This window comes from Arvicanthis niloticus, chromosome 20, assembly GCF_011762505.2.
Source record: "Arvicanthis niloticus isolate mArvNil1 chromosome 20, mArvNil1.pat.X, whole genome shotgun sequence".
NCBI lineage: Eukaryota > Metazoa > Chordata > Mammalia > Rodentia > Muridae > Arvicanthis > Arvicanthis niloticus.
The window spans coordinates 24,977,319-24,999,927 of record NC_047677.1 but is presented as its reverse complement, the minus strand read 5'-3'; the positions used below and the strand labels follow the sequence as shown (position 1 = coordinate 24,999,927).

General features: G+C 44.1%; 1 protein-coding gene across 2 annotated transcripts in view; it reads left to right on the top strand.

Annotated features, from left to right (window-relative positions):
• Mcu (mitochondrial calcium uniporter) overlaps positions 1-22,609 on the top strand; it is a 164,232-nt gene that overhangs the window by 138,368 nt on the left and 3,255 nt on the right. For both annotated transcript variants that reach the window (XM_034524920.2, XM_076917101.1), the window contains exons 3-7: positions 6,759-6,929; positions 7,934-8,038; positions 16,808-16,968; positions 17,638-17,841; positions 21,599-21,715. In XM_034524920.2, the coding sequence (XP_034380811.1) occupies positions 6,759-6,929; positions 7,934-8,038; positions 16,808-16,968; positions 17,638-17,841; positions 21,599-21,715 (758 nt within the window). The remainder of the gene's footprint in view (positions 1-6,758; positions 6,930-7,933; positions 8,039-16,807; positions 16,969-17,637; positions 17,842-21,598; positions 21,716-22,609) is intronic.

Genomic DNA, 22,609 nt, shown 5'->3' with positions numbered 1-22,609 from the left:
ATTAAAGCAAGCTGTAGAAGTTTGGATGGACACAGCAAGATCATTCATATATATATATATATATATATATATATATATATATATATATATATATATATATAAAGTCTGCATGCATCACACACACACACATACACACGTATACGTATATGTATGTATGCATGCATTTAGCTCTGGCCAAATACTGAGGAAGGGCTTGAGTCAAGGGTCCTTTATTTTCATGTTTCTGTGGAGATTCAGAGCAGTTTAGATTCGAGCACACTGGAGACTAGTGAGATTGTAATCCTGTGTCATCTAGGGCTGCTGTCATTTGAAGACTTGGGCTAGAGAATCCAATTCTAAGTCTGCTCACTAATGACAGAGAAACAGTTGCCAGTGGGAGGCACCACTTCTTCATATAGGCTTCTCCATAGGGCTACAGGCTTGTCCTCATGATGACCAGCTCTCCCTAGAGCTGGGTATCCAAGAGAGCAAGATGGAAGTCATTTACAACATAACCTCAGAAGTTGCACACTATTACTGGTACATTCTGCTAGTTGTACAGACCAGTCCTGACTTGATATGAAGGGGGCTACACAGTTGTATGAATACCTACAGGTGACAGAGCTATCATGATGAGACTTCTTAGAGGCTGGCTATCATAATATGTATTTCGAAAGAATACTACATATGATACACAGACGTGTATGTGTGCATATGTACCTGCCCGTATTCATGCAATTGTGTGTATTTGTGTTGTAGGTAGGAGTACTAAACACCAACTTCTAATCTCAGAGTTGTGATTTCCTTTGGAGAAAGGAAAATCATCCTGGTTCAGAGTGGATAGTAAAATAGTAGCAAGGCTGGGATGAAGGGCAATGTCATTCATAAAAGAGATAGTAGTAGCCTAGGCTAGACCTGTGGTAGCAGAGGTCAATGGATTAGAAATGTTTTAAAAAATAAAATGAAAAGCTTCAGTGGGGAAGTACAGGTCCCAGCATGAGGAAAAGTCAGATACTAGGTAGTTTTCTTGCTTTGACAGAAGCTAAATAATGGTCTTAACTGAGATAGTGAATGGTTAGAAGGGAGATGAATTCTGTTTGGGGCTATGAGTTTGTTGTGCTCCTGTGGAAAGCTCATGTGTCCTATGCAACCGATGGGGGCACTGGGACAGCGCTGGCATTTGCATGGTGATTGAATCTAGAAAGATGTGACATTGCTTGGAGAATATGTGGGCTGAGAAGCACAGATTCGGGGGCAAAGCACTTAGAAACTTGAGAAATGAATAGAGGAAGAACTGCATATAACTCAGAGTTAGGTCTAGACAGGCGCAGTGGTGCACACCTTTAGTCCCAGCACTCAGGAGATGGAGGCAAGCAGATCTCTGTGAGTTCAAGGCTAGCTTGGTCTACATAGTGAGTTCCAGGCAAGCCAGCGCTATGTAGCAAGACCTTGTCTCAGAAAGAGAGAGAGAGAGAGAGAAAGAGAGAGAGAGAAAGAGAGAGAGAGAGAGAGAGAGAGAGAGAGAGAGAGAGAGAGAGAAGAAGAAGAAGAAGAAGAAGAAGAAGAAGAAGAAGAAGAAGAAGAAGAAGAAGAAGAAGAAGACAACGACAATGACAGGTAGGCAGACAGACAGACAGACAGACAGACAGACTTGAGAAGTACATTAAAGCCATTAAAGATAAAGGGGAAAATGATTTTACCAAATAAAGTAATTACATCATGAAATGCTGCTAAAAGAAACAAGCTAAGCTGAAATCTCCACTAATTCCTGCAGCCCAGACATCATATATGATCTAAGAGAAATGACTGTTGAGCCAAGGTAGTTCATATCTGTGATGCTAACACTGAGGAAATGAATTAGTCAAACAATGAAAACTACATTGCATTTGGATGCGTTAGAGTTATCAAACGTGGGCAATATGTGCAGAGAACATAAGGGACAGAAATCATCTGTCACACAAAGTTCAGTTCCAGGGAACTCTGCGAATTCCACCCTACGGGCCCTGCCTCGCCCACTGCTCCTTCCACCGTGAGCCCTCAAGGCACACAGTCCTGCTCCTGAGGTGGTATTTGATTTGTGGAGATCTCACCCAGTCTTCTGAACATTAACCAAACTGAAAAACTGTATCCATTTGCATCGGAGGGTTGCTGATAGGTTGGTTGGTTTTTCCAGTCAAGATCTCCATGACCTGTCCTGACCCGGAACTTGATCAGTGTGAATTGATCCTCTCCCCACCTGGAGAGCTCTGTATTATGTTCTACCACCCCAGGCTGACGGGTGTGAGGGAGACCAAGGGGGCAGGTGTTTTGCAAGCAGTTAAGCTTAAACATTTGACCGAATGATAGCATGTGTGTTATCATTGACCTTCCGTCTCCCTCCCTCCTATCTCCCCCACCCTCACCCCCCACCCCTGACCCACAGTTGTTGCTCTGTTCCCAGCCTACTCACAGTCTCCGTGTCTGGAGCACTCGTACTGCTCTTCTTAGCCTACAGAATTCCAGATACTCTGCTTTAGCTGAAAGCCCTCATCACACTATGACTGGCTCTAAGTGTTTCTGGTGACAACCCTGTGACTTCTAAGCCTCTTTGAAGCAATACTCGTGATGAACATGCTTGTTTATTCTTATTTTATTAATATGGAAGTCAAAGCAAAAGCTACTTTGTGGAACTTACATGTTAACGGAGTATCTCTGTAGTAGTAGGTGCTGTGGCCTCCTTTAAATCCCACTTTACATCCCGGTCATAACCCTCCCCTCCTCTCCTCCAAGTCCCACCCTTACAACCACCCCCTCCTTCTCTGCAGAGAAAGAGAAGCCCTGCTTCAGTACCACGCTGCCTTGGGACATCCAGTTGAAGCAGGGATAAGCACATCCTCTCCCGCTGAGGCCCAACCAGGCAGTCCAGTTAGGGGAAGAGGACCCAATGGCAGGCAACAGAGTCAGAAACAGCCCCCATTCCAATGTTAGAGGATGCACATGAAGACCAAGCTGCTACAAATGTGTAGAGGGCCTAGGTCCAGCCCCTGTATGCTCTTTGGTTGGTGGTTCAGTCTCTGTGAGCCTCCATGGGCCTTTTCTTGACCTGTTGTTAAAGTTGACAACTTTTGGTGATTGTCCTTGTGGGCTGTTAACCAAGAACTCTAACATCTAACATTTGCATTGTTATCCAGAGTATGGGAGGGAAGAAGACCTGGGGATTCTTTTAAAAAGCACTGTTATAATGAAGGTTTGTGTATTCCATGCAGAGTTGTTGCTCAAAGCTTTTCCATTTCTTTCCTGCCAAAGGCTTCATATATAAAGGAAGCCGTTAAGCCGGATACAAAGATCTTCATTCCCCCTGTTGACTCTGTCTCCGTTATTTTAAAGACAGCCAGCTCTGGGCGTTTATCTGTGAAACTGATAGTTTAATGAAATGCTCCAAGCCTTAGCTCAAAGAATGCTATCTTTTATTTAAATTCCCTTCTGCCTCCTTTAGAGACCTGTGGTTAGCTTGTCTTTTGCATAACAGAAAGAAGATAATTGCAATAAAGATGCCAAGTGAATATGTTAATCACTTAATTTACCATCCTCGCCATCTATAGAAGAAACCTAGTGTTTACATACCAGAGGCTGGGAATGCTGGGTTAAGGATTCTTTCTGAAAAGGAAAATGATAACCTTTTCAAATGTGTTTAGATGTTGCAAATCTGTGCTGGTGTTGGTATTGGGTGTTTTGTTTGTCTGTTTGATCTGTCCCTGGCAAAGCGGACTGCCGTCTGTGGTGGGCTGATCTGAGGCTGCTTGTATTCTAAAGCTAAATACTGGTTCCTTGAGTCTAGTGCCCGGAGCAGATGTACCCAAGTCATGTACCCAGTGTCCTTGCCCCCTACCCCCTAAGTTATCCCTGACTGGTGAATAAAGATGCCTACAGCTTATAGCTGGACAGAACTGAGATAGGCAGGATCTGGGGTTCCCGGGCTTCAGGTTTGGGGAGGAAGACAGAGGAAGGTGGAGAGAGGAAAAGATTCCATGGGGTAAGAATCATAAAATCACAGCTATGACAGCTGGCCAGTTGATGTTACGAGCAGCCCAAATGGAACACTGCAAGTCATATTGTGGAGTTATTGATAGAGAAATAGACATAATAACATAGAGGATAGATATCTGCCCAGCTCCAGTACTGATTAAAGCTTATTGTAAATATAAAGGCTGGGTGTCTTTTATCCAAGAACTGAATGGTCAGAGACAGGATAGAATATTTCCTATAATACTAATCTTTGAGTGTGTACTCAGGTTTTGGTTGGGTTTGTTTGTTTGTTTGTTCGTTTACTTTCTATGTCAAATCTCAAGTCATGTATCTGTGTCTGTGAACCATGAACTCTAATGGTGATGTCTGCCCTGCCACAAACACACGACATGTCTGGCAACAGTTTTCAGAAATCAGGACATCAAGCTGCATAGTCCTGCAATCCCAGCCAAAGGGAAACAAATGGCTGCAGGCATCTTCCCAGCTTCCCAGCAGGAGGCAGGAGGCTTCTAGACTAATGCACAAGGAGAGGAAACGGCCCGGTCTAGATCAGCAGAAATGAAGAGCGGACCAGGGAGCTTGTGTGTGGTGTTCCTGACAAGGAGCTGTGAACACCCAGATCCGGGTTGTCTGGTTAAATGAGGAACAGCCATCCTAGGGATAGCTCATCAGCTGGGGCTGTGGGACAATGGTCCTGAGGAGAGGGCTGAGAGGAAGTCATCTTCCTGAGCCTGGTTAAAGTCTAGTGCACAGAGTGACTAGAAAAACTTTCCCAGAAATTATTCTTACCAGAAAACATAAAATGAACGAACCTCAGCATCCAGCCAAAATGCCTACATACGTAGACACTCCGCAGAGATTTCCAGAAAGATCACCTAAGAAGTAGCCCCACAGTAAAGGATTCTCTACCTCTGTCCTGAATGAGTTGTACAGTGCTCGGCAATACAAAATTAAGGATATATAACCAGTGACAAAAGTTACCTGGCCTTGGAGCATCAGGGGGTCATCCCCCAACCAGCCCACAGAGACCCCAAGATGAAAGAGATGAAGAAAGTAGTGAGCTGTTGTCAGGCAGTGGTGGCCCATGCCTTTAATCCCAGCACTTGGGAGGCAGAGGCAGGCGGATTTCTGAGTTTGAGGCCAGCCTGGTCTACAGAGTGAGTTCCAAGACAGCCAGGGCTACACAGAGAAACCCTGTCGCGAAAAACCAAAAAACCAAAAACCAAAAAAAAAAAAAAAAAAAAAAGACAAATTAATTTTCTGGAGTTTTTTGTTGTTGTTGTTTTTTAGTGACTGAAATTTAGAAATCATACAGAGCTAGGAGTTGGTGGCGCACGCCTTTAATCCAAGCACTGGGCAGGCAGAGACAGGTAAATCTGAGTTCTAGGCCAGTCTGGTCTATAGAATGTGTTTCAGGACAGCCAGGACTACACAGAGAAGCCCTGCCTTGAAAAAACCAATAATTAATTAATTAGTTAATTGATTAATTAAAGCAAAAACATACAGGAGGAATTAGCAAGTAGCCAGATGCTGTGGAAGAGGAGAATAAATTGTGCTCAAATTGACCCAGAAGCTGAGCAGGAAGGACATGAAATCTATGAAGAGGGTTCAGCACGTGTCAAGACAATACCATATGAGTGAACAGAAACATAGTTAGGGCTTTCAGGAAGAGGGGTAGAAGACAGAAAGAAAGTTAAATAACGGTCAGATTTTCTCCATATACGGTGAACACTATGAGTGCACAGCTCTAAGACATGCATCTGATTCCAAGTAGAACAATCATGAAGAAAAACAAATGACATCACAACCAAACCATTGAAAACCATGCTGACCAGAGACTATGAAGAGCACCTGAGGAATACAGATGGCTCACACACAGAATAAAGAAACGATAAGCCCAAACTTCCATGTTAGACAAGATGATGGAGTTAATTCTTCCAAAAGTGCCAAAATGGAAAAAAAAAAAAAAATCTGTCAGCTAGATTTTTCTTTTACATCCTAAAAATATCTCCCAAAAATCAAGGTGCAGTCACTTTCTCAGACATACAAAATGGAGAGAACTCATTGGCAGTGCATTTGTGCAGCAGCGATGTTTAAGATGCTTCGAACAGAGAAGAAGCGACTTCAGAGCACTGAGTGAAGCACTAATGCTTTGTGAATGGTCACTTTGGTATTTAGAGAATAATGTGTGCTTTGTTCAGTAGAGGCACAAAAATTTCCCCAAATACCAATTTGCAGGTGGCTGACTCTGCCACAGATGGATGCTAACTATGCCACAAGAACATTCCAGTCACCATAGAGCCTTCGTTGATAATAGCTAAAGACAAAAATAACCCACTTCCTGTTAACGGGCATGAAGAGAAATTGCAGTGGGTCTGTGCATCAGAACAGGACCTGGGAGGATGAAGACATGCGGGTGGACCCGTTACTTTGAGTGTTAACCTAGAACTTTTAAAAAATACTGCTCAGTGATACAAACAAATGAACTGTTATAGCATGGGTATGTCTCATAACCATGCCAAGAGAAAGCTACCATAGACAAAGAGTTGCCAGTCATAGAGCACCAGTAACACCTTGTAACACGACAGAACCAGACACAGTAACTCTAAAAAGCAGACCCAAAGTGCCTAGGGATTTGCAGGGGTGGGGCTGAAGGAGTCTGAAGGAGTCGTGACATGTTCTTGACATGTTCTTGAGACGTGTCAAGACCCATCAAACGAGACTTACTTATGATAAAATCTAACCGTCGTATGTCTGTGGGTCTTTTTGCTCAGACGTGACGGTGGTTTATCAGAATGGGTTACCGGTGATATCTGTGAGGCTACCTTCTCGGCGCGAACGCTGCCAGTTCACACTCAAGCCTATCTCTGACTCAGTCGGCGTGTTTTTACGACAACTGCAAGAGGAGGATCGGGGAATCGACAGGGTCGCGATCTACTCGCCAGGTATGGCCTCGCTTGCTTCTCACCTCCTCGTGTCCGACCCCAAGCTGCTCGGTACAAAAGAATACTGTCCTGTTATCGTTAGAAAGCACGTGAGTTTTTGCTTTGCATGCATGGGAGATAAAGCCCTTTCCTCCCAGTGGTCCTCGGGACTGTTCTGTGTCAGCAGATGTGTTGCCCACAGGGAGTCTCATTCAAAAGCAGCTCGCATCGAATGTCACCGCAAGGACATGCAGGCAGTCACACTTCTCGTCCTTGAGGCCTCTCATCATTACCGTAGATGCAGAATATGTTTTTCCAGCAATTGAGCCCTCAAATGTTTACCCAAATAGAGTCTGTGATTTGAGAGTATACAATAAGACACTAAAACCTCTCATTTGATGTAACATCTGTTTATTTAAGCGCAAAAAAAAAAATTGTTTTTGCTTTGACTTAGAAAAGTCTTTCAAACCTACAGGAAGATTGAGACTGTGAGGACCCATTTACCCTTCCGTTCGGGTCGCCAGCTATGACAGCTGCCGACTTCTGTCCTCTTCGTTTTAACTGTGCACTTTGAACACTCCAGCCTCATCTAGTCCTTTCCTTGGTAGAGCCATTTGCTGCACTTTGCCCCCTATCCCAACCTTCCCTGCTGAATTAATTAGCAACTTCTTGGTGGCTGGGCTGCCCAGCCCTGTAGGCCACTCTGCACCGCTCTCCAGGTGAGCCCAGATTCCAGCTGAGCCCTGCAGGGCTGTCTGTGACCAACAGTTACCCTTGTTCCCACGGCTGCACGAAAAGCGACTGTTCAATCATCCAATTTGTCCTAAACACAAAGAGCATAAGTTATACAACCTCATCTCTGCCCAGCATAGGCCTGAGGTGAGGAGGCAAAGTTTACAGAGATGTAGAAGAAATGAGAGCACTTTAAAGCTATTCGATTTAGGGGATTTATGTTGTGGTTTTCTTTTCTGATCATTCTTAAATAGTTCGGGGCTTGTGACACGTTTTATTTAAATTGCTCACAGATGGTGTTCGAGTAGCCGCCTCCACGGGGATAGACCTCCTGCTCCTGGATGACTTTAAGCTTGTCATTAATGACTTGACGTACCACGTACGGCCACCAAAGAGAGGTAAAAACAGCTTTCCTAAGGTTTTCTTAACGTGGGAAGACCTTTGGGAAGAACTTAGTTTTTCCCTGAGTAGCCTTGAGGAACAGACTCGCTGTTCTTCCCACTCTGTACAGCGGGACTGTTCCCTCACGAGCGCCTGGCTACACATGCCTTCAGTGCTTGAATTCCACCTCCGTACTGGAGTGCCTGGTCATTCCATTCTCTTACCTGAATGTCCTAACCGTAAGCTCCTTCCTGACCCATTTTTTACTCTCTAAATACTCTTTTTTTTTATTGTGTGTGTGTGTGTCTATGTGTGTGTGTCTATGTGTGTGTGCCTGTGCGTGTGCCTGTGTGTGTGTGTGTATTTACCATTACACACTTGTAAAGGACAACTCTTGGGAATCAGTTCTTTTCCACTACCATGAAAGTACCTTGTTGTTTTAAAAACAAAATGCAACACATTCTGTTTACCAAGACTCAGGAGCCAGACACTGTGGTAAAAGCCTGCTAGCTCACAGAGGCAGAGGAAGCACCCAGCCGACCTCCCTCCTCCATCACTGTGTCAGAAGGAAGAGGCACTTTCTCCTTCTCAATGCCATCTTAAATACCCTCCAACCCAAAGTCCACCTTTCCACTTATGTTCCATCCCTGTGGCTGGTTGCTTGCTCTGCCTCTTGACCTATGGTTGACTTTACTTAATCCTGTTTACAGAAAGCTCCTGGTTTAAAGGTGTGTGCTAAGGGCATGTCTATACTCCAGCCAGAAGGAGTAAAGGTATGTGCCAAGGGTTGAGCAACACAACTAGAAACAGGGATTTCGGTAAATAACACAACCTCAAGGTTCACAGTGTGATCAAATACCTTGCAACAGTCCCTCAGAATGAACTCTGGTCCTTAGGCTTGGCAGCAGGCACCTTTACCCACTAACCCACTAAGCCAGCTCACCAGTCTTTTCGTTTCCTTGAAAAGGGATTTCTTACAGTTCCAGAGGAACACAGTCTGTCACGTATGACTCTTGTACACTAAACTAATATGAAGGGAATCTTTATGTTTAAATAAAGGATTTCTCTGTTCTGTTAAACACTATACTAGGCGTTAGTCATTTTTCTTTCTATGATGGTTTACATTTGGCAATCTAAAGTCAGTTATTGTACAGACATTTCTTGGCTTCTAGTGGGGTTAGTAAGTGCACTGGTGTTGTTAATACAAACTGTATTTGATAGGCCCGGTGTACAAAGAGTATGTCTAAGTTTACCTTAAGCATATACAGAACTTAAACACATCACATATGACTGAACAAAATTATCTCACACAAAGCCAGCTTTATTATAAAATGCCAATAATCTCATGTACAACAGACAGCAGGGTGCTTTTTAGATATAATTAAATGCACATATGTAAAACACAATGTCAAACAAACAAACAGACCCCACTAGCAACCCATATAGCATATGATAGACTATGATTATCTCTGTGATCCTATGGCTGAATGGAACAAGCAATTGGCAGGCTCTGCCAGACATCACTAACATGGATTAGATCTCAAGATGAGAATCCAGATTCCTGCTGAATGCATAGTGCCTTCTCGTCACTATAAAAATCAAAGTGTTCTGAGTCCTATGGCTGTGTATAATCCGTAGGAACTTCTGACATACACACACTTACGTATTTATGTGTGGAGGAAGTGAGGTGCTCAACTTGGGAACACATTTTAAGAGGGCACCAAAACAGCCAGTAGTGAAGGTAATATTTTAATGGCCTGGTTTTTATACACACATACATAAAATGTGTGCTTCAGTCTTGCTGGTTTTTCTGTTCATCTCCGGCTCCAGTGTAGCTCTGCGCAGTGTTGATTCTCAGCAGCCCTCTGGAATAGCATGGATGGCTCTTTGAACCGTTTTTCTCTCTCTGCCCTGAGAGAATTGTCATTTCCCCTTCCTAATGCCCCTTCCACAGTCACTGCTCCTACACTGACTTCCTAGGCCAGTGGCTCTCAACCACCCTTCTGCTGCGACCCTTTAATACAGTCCCCACATTGTGGTGACCCCCAACCATAACTGTAATTATGTTGCCATTTCATAACTGTAATTCTGCTGTTGTTGTGAATCTTAATGTGAAGATCTAATTTGCAACCCCTAAAGGAGTTTTATCTCTTTTTAATCTATTCTTTAAGAATTTCACTAGAGCCAGGCGGCAGTAGCACACACCTTTAATTCCAGTGCCGAGGAGGCAGAGGCAGGCTGATCTCTGTGAGTTCAAGGCCAGCCTCATCTACACAGTGAGTTCCAGGACAGTAAGGGCTACACAGAGAAACCCTGTCATGAAGAAAAAAAAAAAAAAGGATATAATCAAAGAAAAGGTTGAGAGTAGAAGCCTAAGTTTAAACACCCCCGTTACGCCCATGTCGGCCTTACCACATCAGATCCCCCCCTCCCCCGTACCCCTGACGCCGCTCCTCTCTCCCCACTCCTTCCCTCCATTTTCTCATGTTGAAATCATCATGTCAGCTCACCCATGACACCCTAAAGGATCCTAGTTATTCTTTCTCTGACTCCAAGCAAACTAGAAGAGATTGGCCTCTGAATTCTCCTCCTTTTTCTCTGTAAATGCCCTCTGAGAGGGTGGGCCTGTGACTCAAGTATCCTTCTATGTTGAAGGAATTAAGGAACCAAATGGGAAGCATTTTCATTGCTCAGAGGCTAAATTCTCTTGTCTAACGACAAGAAAAGAATGAATGAATGAATGAATGAATGAAGTGTAACACTCAGGAAAGTAAAGATGTGAGCTTCCATATACAGTGGCACACACTAAGGGCTTTTATTTGACATTATGACTGATCCAATAATTTGTCGGTGTTTGCAAACAGAAGTAAATGCTTTCGTTTTTTTTTTAAGTAAAACTGCTCTCAAGAAGATTAAGGAAAACTAAAGCAGAAACTGGTTGTAGGAGGAATTATATTTGATTCATGGGTGATTTTTTTTTTCTTTTTCTGTGTCTCAAAACTATGAGGTATCTGCCCAGCTTCACTAGAAGTAGATTGGAATATGAAGTTCTCAGGGGTCAAAAGTCTGAAATTTATGGAGAGAATTATCCCAAAGGGTGGGATTTGATAAACTCGGCAGGATTCTTGAAGAATTTTTTGTTTATTTTTGGTCTTTGAACCAGTCTTACTATATAGAGCTGAGGCCAGCCTCAGGTTATCAATCCTACCACCCCTCCCCCCTCCTACCGCCCCTCCCCCTCTCCTACTGCCCCTCCCCCTCTGCTGTCTACAGTGTAGGTTGTCACCACCATGTCTGGCTTCATACATAGCTTTAAAAAATTGTGTGTGTGGTGGTGTAACGTAGCTCTTAAGAACTGAAAATACTCTGAATGTTGTATAAACTGTGATTTCACACATGCCAGGCTCCAGAGACAGAGGGCTTATTCATACTCAGTCCAGAATGGCCACATGCCATGTTTACAAGGGATAGTGGTCTGTAGGTGGTGTGGGTCCTTAAATGTTGACATCCTTGTACCTAAGCCAGGGGAACAAGAGGACCTGTATCCCAGGTTGGAACAAGAAGACATGTCATGACAAGAAGGCTAGTTGTCAGCTCTGGCACATTCTTGTAAAAGTCGTGGCTGGTCACCATTGAAGTCTCAAACAGAAGTGAGGCTGTAAAAGGGAACACAAAGCCCAAACAGTAGCTAACTACCTTTCTCTTCTTGGAAAGGAAGGGAACATACCCATGTCACAAGAGGATCTGATGTCCCTGCTATGGAGAATCATCAAGATTGGCACCACTAAAGCCAGTTCCCACTTAGCCATCCACAGGAAGCTAGAGAGCTCACTTCTTAATGATATAACTTGAGGAACGAGGTCAAAAAGGCAAGCTAACCCGGACAATGACTGCCTTGTTAGAGACCCAGAAAGCCAAAACCTCCTCAAATTGTGTTTGTGGATAACAACAATTTCCATAGCTCGTTATATTAGTAGAGCTCTCTGCTGTTGTTATTCTGGGATTGATGGCGTGTGCAGAGTGTGTACATTGTTAAACAGTGTGTGTGTGTGTGTGTGTGTGTGTGTGTGTGTGTGTGTGTGTGTGTGAGTAACATGCAGGATTCGACCCAAAGCACTATTGCTAAGCCATCATAGGCTTTTCCATTTCCGATGAGTTCCTCTTCAGTGACTTCTTTGGGTCAAGGGTTGGAGTTATTATCGTCATCTGTGTCTTGACAGTACCTTACATCTTTGTTAAGGCAACCTGACTAATGAATAATAAACTCCGACTCTACTAAGGCTCTACCAGTGCAGAATCCAAAAGATAACTTCCCTTTCAGCCAGGTCTAGAATACATCTCTGTGACCTATAACTTAGCATTTTCCAGGTTTTTAAAATTGTTGTTAGTAAGCATTGGGTGGTATGTTAGTTTGTTGTTATGATAGAATAGATAACCCATTCATAAGGTTTAGCTCCCCAAGTCTAAAATAATCTCAGATAAAACTCACCCAATCCCTTGTCCTCAGCTGTTTCTTGTGGCACAGAAGCAAGTCTGTATACATATTTTAGGCACATGGCAACATATCATACATACTATTTGTATCATTTGTATCAGTCACCTTTCAGTTACTGAAGCAGAGCCATGTGAATATTCTAAAGACTTATGGCAAGGGGCTGGGGAGAGAGTTAGTAAGGAAAGTGCCTGACTCACAGTTCTATGAACATGTAGGAAGAGTCTAGCGTGATGACACACCCAGCGCCTGGGAGGCGGATTCCTGGGGCTCACTGGCCAGCTGGTCTAACCTAGTGGTAAGCTCCAGGCCAGACCTTGTGTCAAAGGTGGTGAATAATGTTCTGAGGATGACACTGGAGGCTAGCCTCCAGCTTCTACACACACACAGACTATGTGTGTGTGTGTGTGTGTGTGTGTGTGTGTGTGTGTGTGTGTGTGTGTGTGTGTGTGTGTGTGTGTGTGTGTGTGTCTTTGCCCTTCTCTGGCTCCCCAGCACGTGCACATATAGGAGTACACACATATACCCATACACAGCCATGAAAATATCCATGATAAGAAAATGACCTTTCACAGTTACAGATACAGCTGAAGAAGAGGGGATCTGAAAGGGGAGCTTAGAGGATCAGAGAAAAGTCAGGAATGTCGAAGCTTTGGCACCATGGGTGAGTGACAGGTATCCAGATTTTAATGGAGCCTGTGATGAAGTGCTTTAATGTAGGCAGAGAAATCCTTCCATGTTGTTAAATAGAACTTTCTGGCACGGAGCTTTGAGTTCAATTCCCAGTGCCAAGAAAGAAGAAAAAAAGTGAGATATTAAAAATGTTTCATTTCTGCCCTGTCAACTATAGTAGCCATAAGTAAGTGGACTGTAGCTAAAGAGCTGAATTCTTCAACTGTAACACACGGGAAGTTACAGAACGGTCAGTCAGAAGATTAAACAAGCAAACAGGAGTTGGATAAATTCACCAACGCATTGTATTGTTGAAAAGCACGAAGAGTAGATTGTGTGTTCTCATTACAAAAAGTATGTGAAGTAATAAATATCTGTATTAGCCATTTCAAAGTGGTGTATGTATTTCAAAATAGCATATTGATGGTATACACACACACACACACACACACACACACACTTTTTACTCATCTGCTTAAGATAAATAATTAGTTAAAAAAATAAACAGAAGCATGTGGCTAGTGGCTCCCATATTACCCAGGCCATTTTTAGAAGGCTGCATCGGTTCTGGGCCTGAATTTGCGGCTAACCAACAAATGCTGCAGATGCGGGGGCGAGTAGACGCAGCTGGCATCAGCAGACATCTCTGTGTCAGCCTCGCTCCGAAGCTCAGCATCTCCCAAAGCGTGGTATGGTGCTGTCGGCTTCACTTCTTCCAAAATCTCACCTAGATCTCTTCTCTGGCTCGGAGCCACGCAGAGAAAGGCATTCTGGGAAATACACTCCAATTTCGCTCATTGACCAGGCATAAAAGCCTAACTAGCCCACTCCCCTTACCTAGTAAGACGCTCTGGCGTCCTTCCGTGCCAGCTGGTAAGGATTTCCTCCTTCTCTGCAACCGTCCTGCTGTTTTTGTTTGGATGAGTTATGTCCCGTGTCCCTGTGTCACCCCAACCACCACTCCATCCCCCTTCCATCCCACCTCTGTCTGTCCCCCTCCCCGTGTCCGTCATCCATCAGTCCTGTGCCACACCCCCCCACCCCGCCCCACATTGCTTTTTTCTGATTTACGGGCGGGACTTGGAGTCTTGATTCTTTGCCACAGTTTACATACAACATTGAATGAATGGGAGAATGTATGGAGTACTGTTGTGACAGAGGGAGTATGGATCCGAGTTCAGATTTTAAAGAAGAAGAAAAAAAAACATTATTAAACATTAACATATATGAAAAGAAGTTTAAAAAAAATCTTTGGGAGGAACTTTTCTATGATTGTGGAATAAGAAAATACAACATCAGCCCAGCAAGGAGGAAAAATGTACTACCTTAGTGAGCACAGGAAGACGATAGAAAAATACATTTCACAGGCATGGTGGTGCTTGCCTGAGATCCCAGCTCAGGAGACAGAGGAAGAAGGGTCATGGGATGAATTCAAGGCCAGCCTGAGCTACAGAATAAAACACTGTCTCTTAATCAGTTAACTAATTAATTCTATATGGTAGAACCCATAGCCTGAAGGAGTTTTTTTTAACTAACACATTTTTAGTAATTTGCTAAAACAATGTAAACCTTATTTCCAAATGCTGTGATAAAACACCACGACCAAGGCAAGTTATAGAAGGGTTTGTTTGGGCTCATGGCTCCAGTGGGATGCAAGTCCATGACCATCATAGCATGGCAGCAGGCAGGCAAGCAGGCAGGCAGGCAGGCAGGCAGACAGGCAGACAGACAGGCAGACAGGTAGACAGACAGGCAGACAGGCAGGCAGGCAGACATGGAACTGGAGCAGCACCTGAGAGCTCACACCTCCACCCAAAAGCAGGTGGCCATGAGCACACTGACATGGCTAGAAGCTCTTGAAACCTCAAAGCCCACTTCTTATACATAATAAGGCCACATCTAATCCTCCCCAAACAGTTCCACCAGCTGGGGACCAAGCATTCAAACATACAAGCCTATGGGCCATCCTCATTCAAACCTCCACAGCATGGGATACTATTTGGGAGAGAATTTTTTTAACCACAGGTAATTCATATCAACTTCAGGGTTTATCTTTTCCAAAGAGAACTGAGTTGCAGGAGGAGTCTTAGGGGGCTGCAGCAGACGCATCTTAGCTCAGCTCCTGGCCTGGAAGATGGGAGCAGTGGGTTCCACCAAGTCACACCAAGGTTCTGCACAGGTTACGGAAGAGATGCCATCTGGAATGTAGTGTCCTTGTGTGGAAATGCTGTATTTCCATGTGAGCTTGCAGCTTTGCCTCAGGGAGGATCCTGTCGTCATAGATGACTTCAAGAGACCTCACAGAGGTCTTGTCTACATCACTGTTGATCTGTAAACATTTGCTGAAGCTCTGGAAGATTCCATGTTGAATGCTTTGCCATCTATTCTCCAGTCTACATCCTGGCCTTACGCAGATTTCTTCGTTGATTAACTTTTGTGATAATTATGCTGAAAGATATTTGCAATAGACTGCTAATGTTTATTGGGCTGTTTTGATCTGGGAAAGGACTGATCGGGGCTTGGCAAGTAGCTGAGTTTTTATTAGAGACTCAAAAGACATTTTAGATTTTTGGAAACACTGCTACCGATACTGAGTCAAAGAGTTTAATCTTCTGGGTTATTTTCATAATTATGTCCTTCACAGCATGAGACTGAGACCAAAACCTTCCCTAAACAAGTTTGAGTAGAAAAGTTGGTTGGTGTGCTGGGAGAACCGTGTGCGTTATTAGATTATTAGAGTGAAGGTGTTTTCATTTATTTATTTATTTATTTATTTATTTATTTATTGCCCTTATCATTTGCAAATTTGAAATGCTATATTTTTTTTTCCTCAGAACTGTCTAAGTGGGAAAAACATAAACAGAAATGTCAAGGCCACAGATAAGTGACAGAGCAGTCACTCAATCATTTCTTAAAGAGTCATAATGACCCTCCTGGCTGGTCTTGCACATGTGTCCTAAGGTTTCTGTGCTCTTCTGTCTGTTGGGACTATGACTATTTTTTAGGACTGGGGATTGAGCCCAGGGCCTGGTGTGCTAGACAAGCTCTCCAGTCACCCCCACCGCTGGGGGTTACCCTTCCCGTTTCCCTTGGCCTTGTCTGTATTTGTAGTACTTGTATGTCCACAAATGAAATGATGGGTGTTGATTACAAAGCTTTTGAGTCACCCTCATGTGAATTTACTTCCTTGATATGTAGACTGATTTTAAAAAAACCAAACAACTATTCAGTTTAATGCTGAAGGCCTGGAATGGCTGGAGCTGCTTGTGGCCCCGTCATTTCTTAGTAGTTCTGGGGATGGCAGCTCTTCATTTAAAGTGTTCAGTGTTGGTTCCATCTTTATTTATTTATGTAGTGCGCAGCTGCACATACTTTGAGTGTGTGCATACTTGTGCGCATGTGGAGGTCAGAGGACAACTTGCAGGAGTCACCTCTCTCCTTCTACCAGGTTGTTCCCAGGGAGTGAGCTTGGGTCATCAGGCTTGGTGGCAGGCCCCTTCGCCCACTGAGCCATCTCCTGGCTAAGATATTCAATCGTTATTTTATTTTTACCATATCTTTTCTTGTTCTTCTTCTCTCATACATCCCAGCCTGACCCCAGGTACAAACCTCTTTCTTTCAGACCTCCTAAGCCATGAGAACGCCGCCACGCTGAACGATGTGAAGACGCTGGTCCAGCAGCTTTACACCACACTGTGCATTGAGCAGCATCAGCTGAACAAGGAGCGGGAGCTCGTGGAGAGGTTAGAGGACCTCAAACAGCAGCTGGCCCCCCTGGAGAAGGTGAGGGCGCCTGCAGAGCCCCCTTCAGACTTCCCCTGTATCACCCTACACACACACACACACACACACACACACACACACACACACACACACACACACACACGGGCTTCTGTGTCTCACTTCAATACAACTGAGACCAGTCATTCAAATTGGTTCATTAACTTTGTGGTCTGAACCACTAACAAAGTTTCAATCACAGCCAAAAGAGGACTTAGAGGGGACTGTCTGAAGCTCAGTACTAGACCAAGAGCCCCGAGGTCCATCTGTGCTGCCTTGTACCAGATTTACCACCACTGATGCAAAGACTAGAGTTACTGCTGACCCAGAGAGCGTCTGATTGTAGACTATTTATGTAAATTCATGCCATCCGGCAGAGCTGTAAGCAGACCTTACAGCTTTTCTTCTCCTCTTTCCAAAAAGTTAGCCTTGCAGGTGGCCGAGCCTACCTTCTAGGCCAAAACTCTCATAAAGCACACAGAAATCTTAGCTGTCACTATAGACACTCTGCTAGGTGAACACTACTGCTGTGATTCAGGAAGTAAGTTACATTTGCTGGAATCGACTCCAACTTGTAGGTAGGCCCTGTTCAATTAGCGGATGTAGGGCAGTTTAAAGAGCTGGTTCTAAAAGCAAATGCCTTACTTAATGTTGTCCACGTATGCCCACTAGGTACGAATTGAAATTAGCAGGAAAGCAGAGAAGAGGACCACTCTGGTGCTGTGGGGAGGCCTTGCCTACATGGCCACGCAGTTTGGCATTTTGGCCCGGCTTACCTGGTGGGAATACTCCTGGGACATCATGGAGCCGGTCACCTACTTCATCACGTATGGAAGTGCCATGGCCATGTATGCATATTTCGTAATGACACGCCAGGTGAGAATTCCTCCTCGCGTCTCTTTTTGCCAACTGGGATGGAGTTGACAAGGCCAGCTCTCAGTTCCGTGTCGGCAGTGTGGGAAGGGCTAACCATGATAACCATGGAGAGGGATGTGTACAGCCCTGGCTGCTAGGATTCACGTGCATACATGCTTCCAGAATTGAGATTGTGATGAGACAAATAAGAACGGAAGAGTGTGCCACCGTGGGGGACGTGTTCGCCGTTTTGCTTGATATTTGTTTATCTGTTTGTTTGTTGTTTGTAATATTATTTGTAAAGTGCTGAGGCTCAGGCCCTCCTATACACTAGCCAGGTGCTCTGCCACTGAGCCACACCCCAGGCCTACTGGCTTGATTTTCTGTATTTATGTCATTACTTTAACAGTTGGGTGGTAAGTGTCATACACTTTTGATTGAATTTTTAGATTTCCTTATAATTAATCGAATACGTACACTAAGCTCTAAGCTGCTTCTGTGTACGTTCAAGGATGTTTTGACTTCCTAAAAGAGGTGACAAGTAGGTACTCAGCCAGTTTACCCTCCATCACTTCTCTATCAACCAAGGCCAGCTTAGCGAATGCCAGTGTCTAGAACCCGGCAGGTGTTGTTGGTTCAAGTGTCGTGGAAATCATGGTGTCATTTTGAGACTTACGATGGATCATAGCTTTTTTTTTTTAATGCCGGTGATTGAACTGAGGGTCTCTCATATGTTAGACACACACTCCACCACTGAGCCGTGCCTTACCTGAGCCTTTACAGAATTTGTCTTTAAGTCTCTTATACTGGATCTAAGTGGCATAGCCTTGAATAACAAATAGTTGAAGCAGCGGAGACACACAAGACTCCCCAGGTTCCCTTTTGTGTCTAAAGCAGACTAAGAGTAGCTTCAAGCAGCTGCTTTTGAACTGGGCATTTCCCTCCTGGCATTAGATCAGAGATTGTACATCTAGGTCTGTGTGGGGCAAACAAAAACATGCAGATTGTATTTAACCTTTCCCGGCCTCCCATACAGACCTAGCAGAGAAGGCAGAAAGTGGACTGCCCAGTCCTTTGAATGCTCACCCAGGGTCTGCCCTGATCCTGTGACTCACAGCAGTCACTGAGGCTGGCAAGCACACCATCCGCCAGCAGCCTGCCTCAGTTTCCCTCTCCCTCTTCCTCAGCTCCGGGCTTTCACAACTGACGATGTCCATTCTTAAATGTCTCTCAGCTCACCTGTGTTTGCACTATGCTGTAGTCCCCAAGGCATCCATCATCCCCTCTCTCTCCTCCTTTCCTCTTCCCCCTCCCCTCCCCTCTGCTGCCCTCCTCTCCCCTCCCCTCCCCTTCTCATGCCATACTTCAGTCTGGAAAGTTCTCCCTGCTCCTTTCTGTCCTATTTCAAAGATTACTTAAAATCCTCACCTTTCAGGAATGTTGAATTGTTTCCTACAGCTCTTTGTCTCCCTTTTCTCTTGAAACATTACAGTGTATTATTCTGTTGTTCCTGGGCTGTCTCACAATTATTGGCTCAGTGCCTTTTCCTTCAAAGGAGACTACAGTATCATCTTTTACTTGGGGTTTTGTGTTGGTGTGGAAAGGTGTGGTTTGTTTGCTTTGGGGGACAGGTTTGCACTTTGTAATTCAGTGTGGCCTGGCATCCACCTGGGCCTTCAGTGTGCCAGGATTACTCATGTGCTCCACCATACCTGCATAGCCTGGTGTCTTCCACCATACCTGTATAGCTTGGTGTCATCCACCATACCTTGCATAGCCTGGTGTCATCCACCATACCTGCATAGCCTGGTGTCATCCACCATACCTGCATAGCCTGGTGTCTTCCACCATACCTGTATAGCTTGGTGTCATCCACCATACCTTGCATAGCCTGGTGTCATCCACCATACCTGCATAGCCTGGTGTCATCCACCATACCTGCATAGCCTGGTGTCATCCACCATACCTGCATAGCCTGGTGTCATCCACCATACCTGTATAGCCTAGTGTCATTCACACCTTGTTCCCTTGCCCTGGAACGAGGTTCCTTATATCTCAAGGGCTGAGTGAAATGAACAGATGAAGTAAGAGTCAGTTACAGCCTTGGGCACACACTAGAACCTTTCAGTTACATCTGGAATTTAGAAACTCTTTTTGACATATTCTTACCAGTTAGTCAGTAAAATTTTAAAAATGGCCTTTCCCTATGGATTTTGCATTTCTTTGATTATAAAAAGATTAAGCCCTCTCACATCTGCAGAAATGTATGTGCACCTTTCCCCCAAGGTGAATCATATATTTTACATCAAAGAGCATAAGTATATAGCCACCCATTTAGTTAGTCTCAATTCTGTAAATACATACCCATTCTACAGATAAGGAAGAAAGGCTTGTTAGGATAAGAATTACATGTTGAAAACTGTAGGCCCAGGAAATGAACCCAAGTGTGTCCTGTCCCCAGGCGCATCCTATCAGATCACCACTGGTCATCACTAACAACAAAAACAACAGAAAACCCACAAACCCATGGAAACTGAACAACTCTCTTCTCAATGATAACTTGGTCAGGAAAGAAATTAAAGACTTCTAGAATTTAATGAAAATGAAGACACGGCATACCCAAACTTATGGGACACAATGAAAGCAGTGCTAAGAGGAAAATTCATAGTACCCTTGTAAAGAAACTGGAGAGCTCCTACATTAGCAACTTGACAGTATACCTGAGAGTTCTTTCCAGTACATTTTTATATCACATTCCCTTCTGTTAAGCTCATTTGTGAGTAGTTATTTCTGAAAACTAAATAATCTGGATCTGGAATAACAGTGGAAATACTGAAGACTGTGCCACAGAACCGTATTCTAGCACATAGGTAACGGAGGCAGGAGAGGGTTGTAAGTTCAAGGTCATCCTGATTTACACAGAGACTTCTAGGCCAGCTTGGGCTGGGAGGGAGGGGCTGTGGGAGGGACACTGCCCCAGAAAGCTCTGCTTTGCACACGTTCACGGGGCTTTGCAGTACTACAGTATTAGTCTGGAACTTCTTCATTGTCATGTGCTTGTATCTTTAATACTGTGACTCCTGTGTCCCATGCTCCATATTGTTACTGCCCCCAAGTGACAAGTTATGACATAGCAGCAGCAAACAGCGTAGTCACAACTGACCAGACACATTAGCCGATCGATTTAAAGGTACATAATTTCTTAGGCTAACTATTGGCTTACCTACCCAGCATCTCTAATTAGCTAAACGACTGTTAATCATCATCTGAACGCTTCAGAATCATTACAATGATGCGCTATGTTCCTTGTCAACCTAAAGAATCTTTGTAAGAAGGCAAATGCCTTATAAAATAATAAAATCTGGTAAATCCAGGAATGGCAGCACGTACCTGTAATCATCTTAGCTCAGGGGTGGTAGAGGAGACAATATCAGTCTGGTGGTCTACAGTGTAGTGTCATGTAGCAATGGGAAATGAACAGACGCTGCCTGCAAAAGAGCAACCAAAGCCTGAAACAGGGCAAGTGTTTGTAGTCCCAGCTGCCTGCGGGGAGAGACAAGAGGAGAGCTTGAACCCAAGACCCAGGCCAGCCCAGGAAACGTGAGAACATAACAGGCAAATGTTTAAGAAATAACTAACTACGTCACACACCATGTTGGTCTGTCTACGTGTACTTATTGCATTGAGTCTAATCAACAGTGAATTATCAACTAGCAGATGATAAATGTCTTTATTCTACCACTGAGGACTAATGGCTAATTTCTCCTTTGTGTTGTAGGAATATGTTTACCCAGAAGCCAGAGACAGACAATACTTATTATTTTTCCATAAAGGAGCCAAAAAGTCACGTTTTGATCTAGAGAAATACAATCAGCTCAAGGATGCAATTGCTCAGGTAAGTTCTATAAGAATTAAATGAGCCAGCCCCATCTTAAATAGCACCATTATTATTGATTACCATGGACCTTCAGTCAGGCAGCCTGAAGGAGGAAAGCACCATTCCTGTATAAAGGTGGCTAATAAAAACTTTATTCAGGTAGAAGATTGGTTTTTGTTTTGGTTTGGTTTTTTTAATTGGATATTTGTTTTTTTTTTTTAAGGGGGTTGGTTTCCTGTGAGAAGGATGTTTTTCTGTTTGTCTGTTTTAAGGCAGTATTGTCTGTGACCCAGGCTGTCCTTGAACTCACTGTATAGCAGTTGTGGATGAGTCAAACTCTGTTAGGATTGACTCCACTGAAGGTTTAGGAGATGCTGAGGGCTGAGATGAGGCCCTCAGACATACTCACAAGTGCTCTGCCTGCTGATCTACACCACAGTTGGTTTTGCTGTTTGTTGTTAGAGAGACAGGTCTGGCTGGATGCCTGCCTTAGGCTGGCCTCTGACTCCAGGTGACCCGTCTACCTCAACCTCTCAGGCACCCATACTGGGTGTACACCGTCACCACACCAGCTCTGGGTCTCATCTCTCAGTGATGAAAACGGTGAACCCCAACTGTACTGTTGAAACAAACAGTAAAAATTCCAAATTCCAGTGAAACTGGAATTTTTAGAGCTATTTTTTTTTTCATACTCAGTTCTTCAGAACCACCTGTTTCTGAACTAGAGTCGCCCAAGGATTTTTTGTTTCTGTTTTCTTGTTGTTTTTCTCTTTTTTTAATCTCGCTGCAATGATTAATCCAAAATCTTTTCAAGTAAATTGGATGGAAGCTACAGCACAAAAGCAAACTGCATTGTGAGGCGGAGGGGAGCTGGGGATGCCCAGGTCATTCTGGGGGCGCCTTTTAAAGACA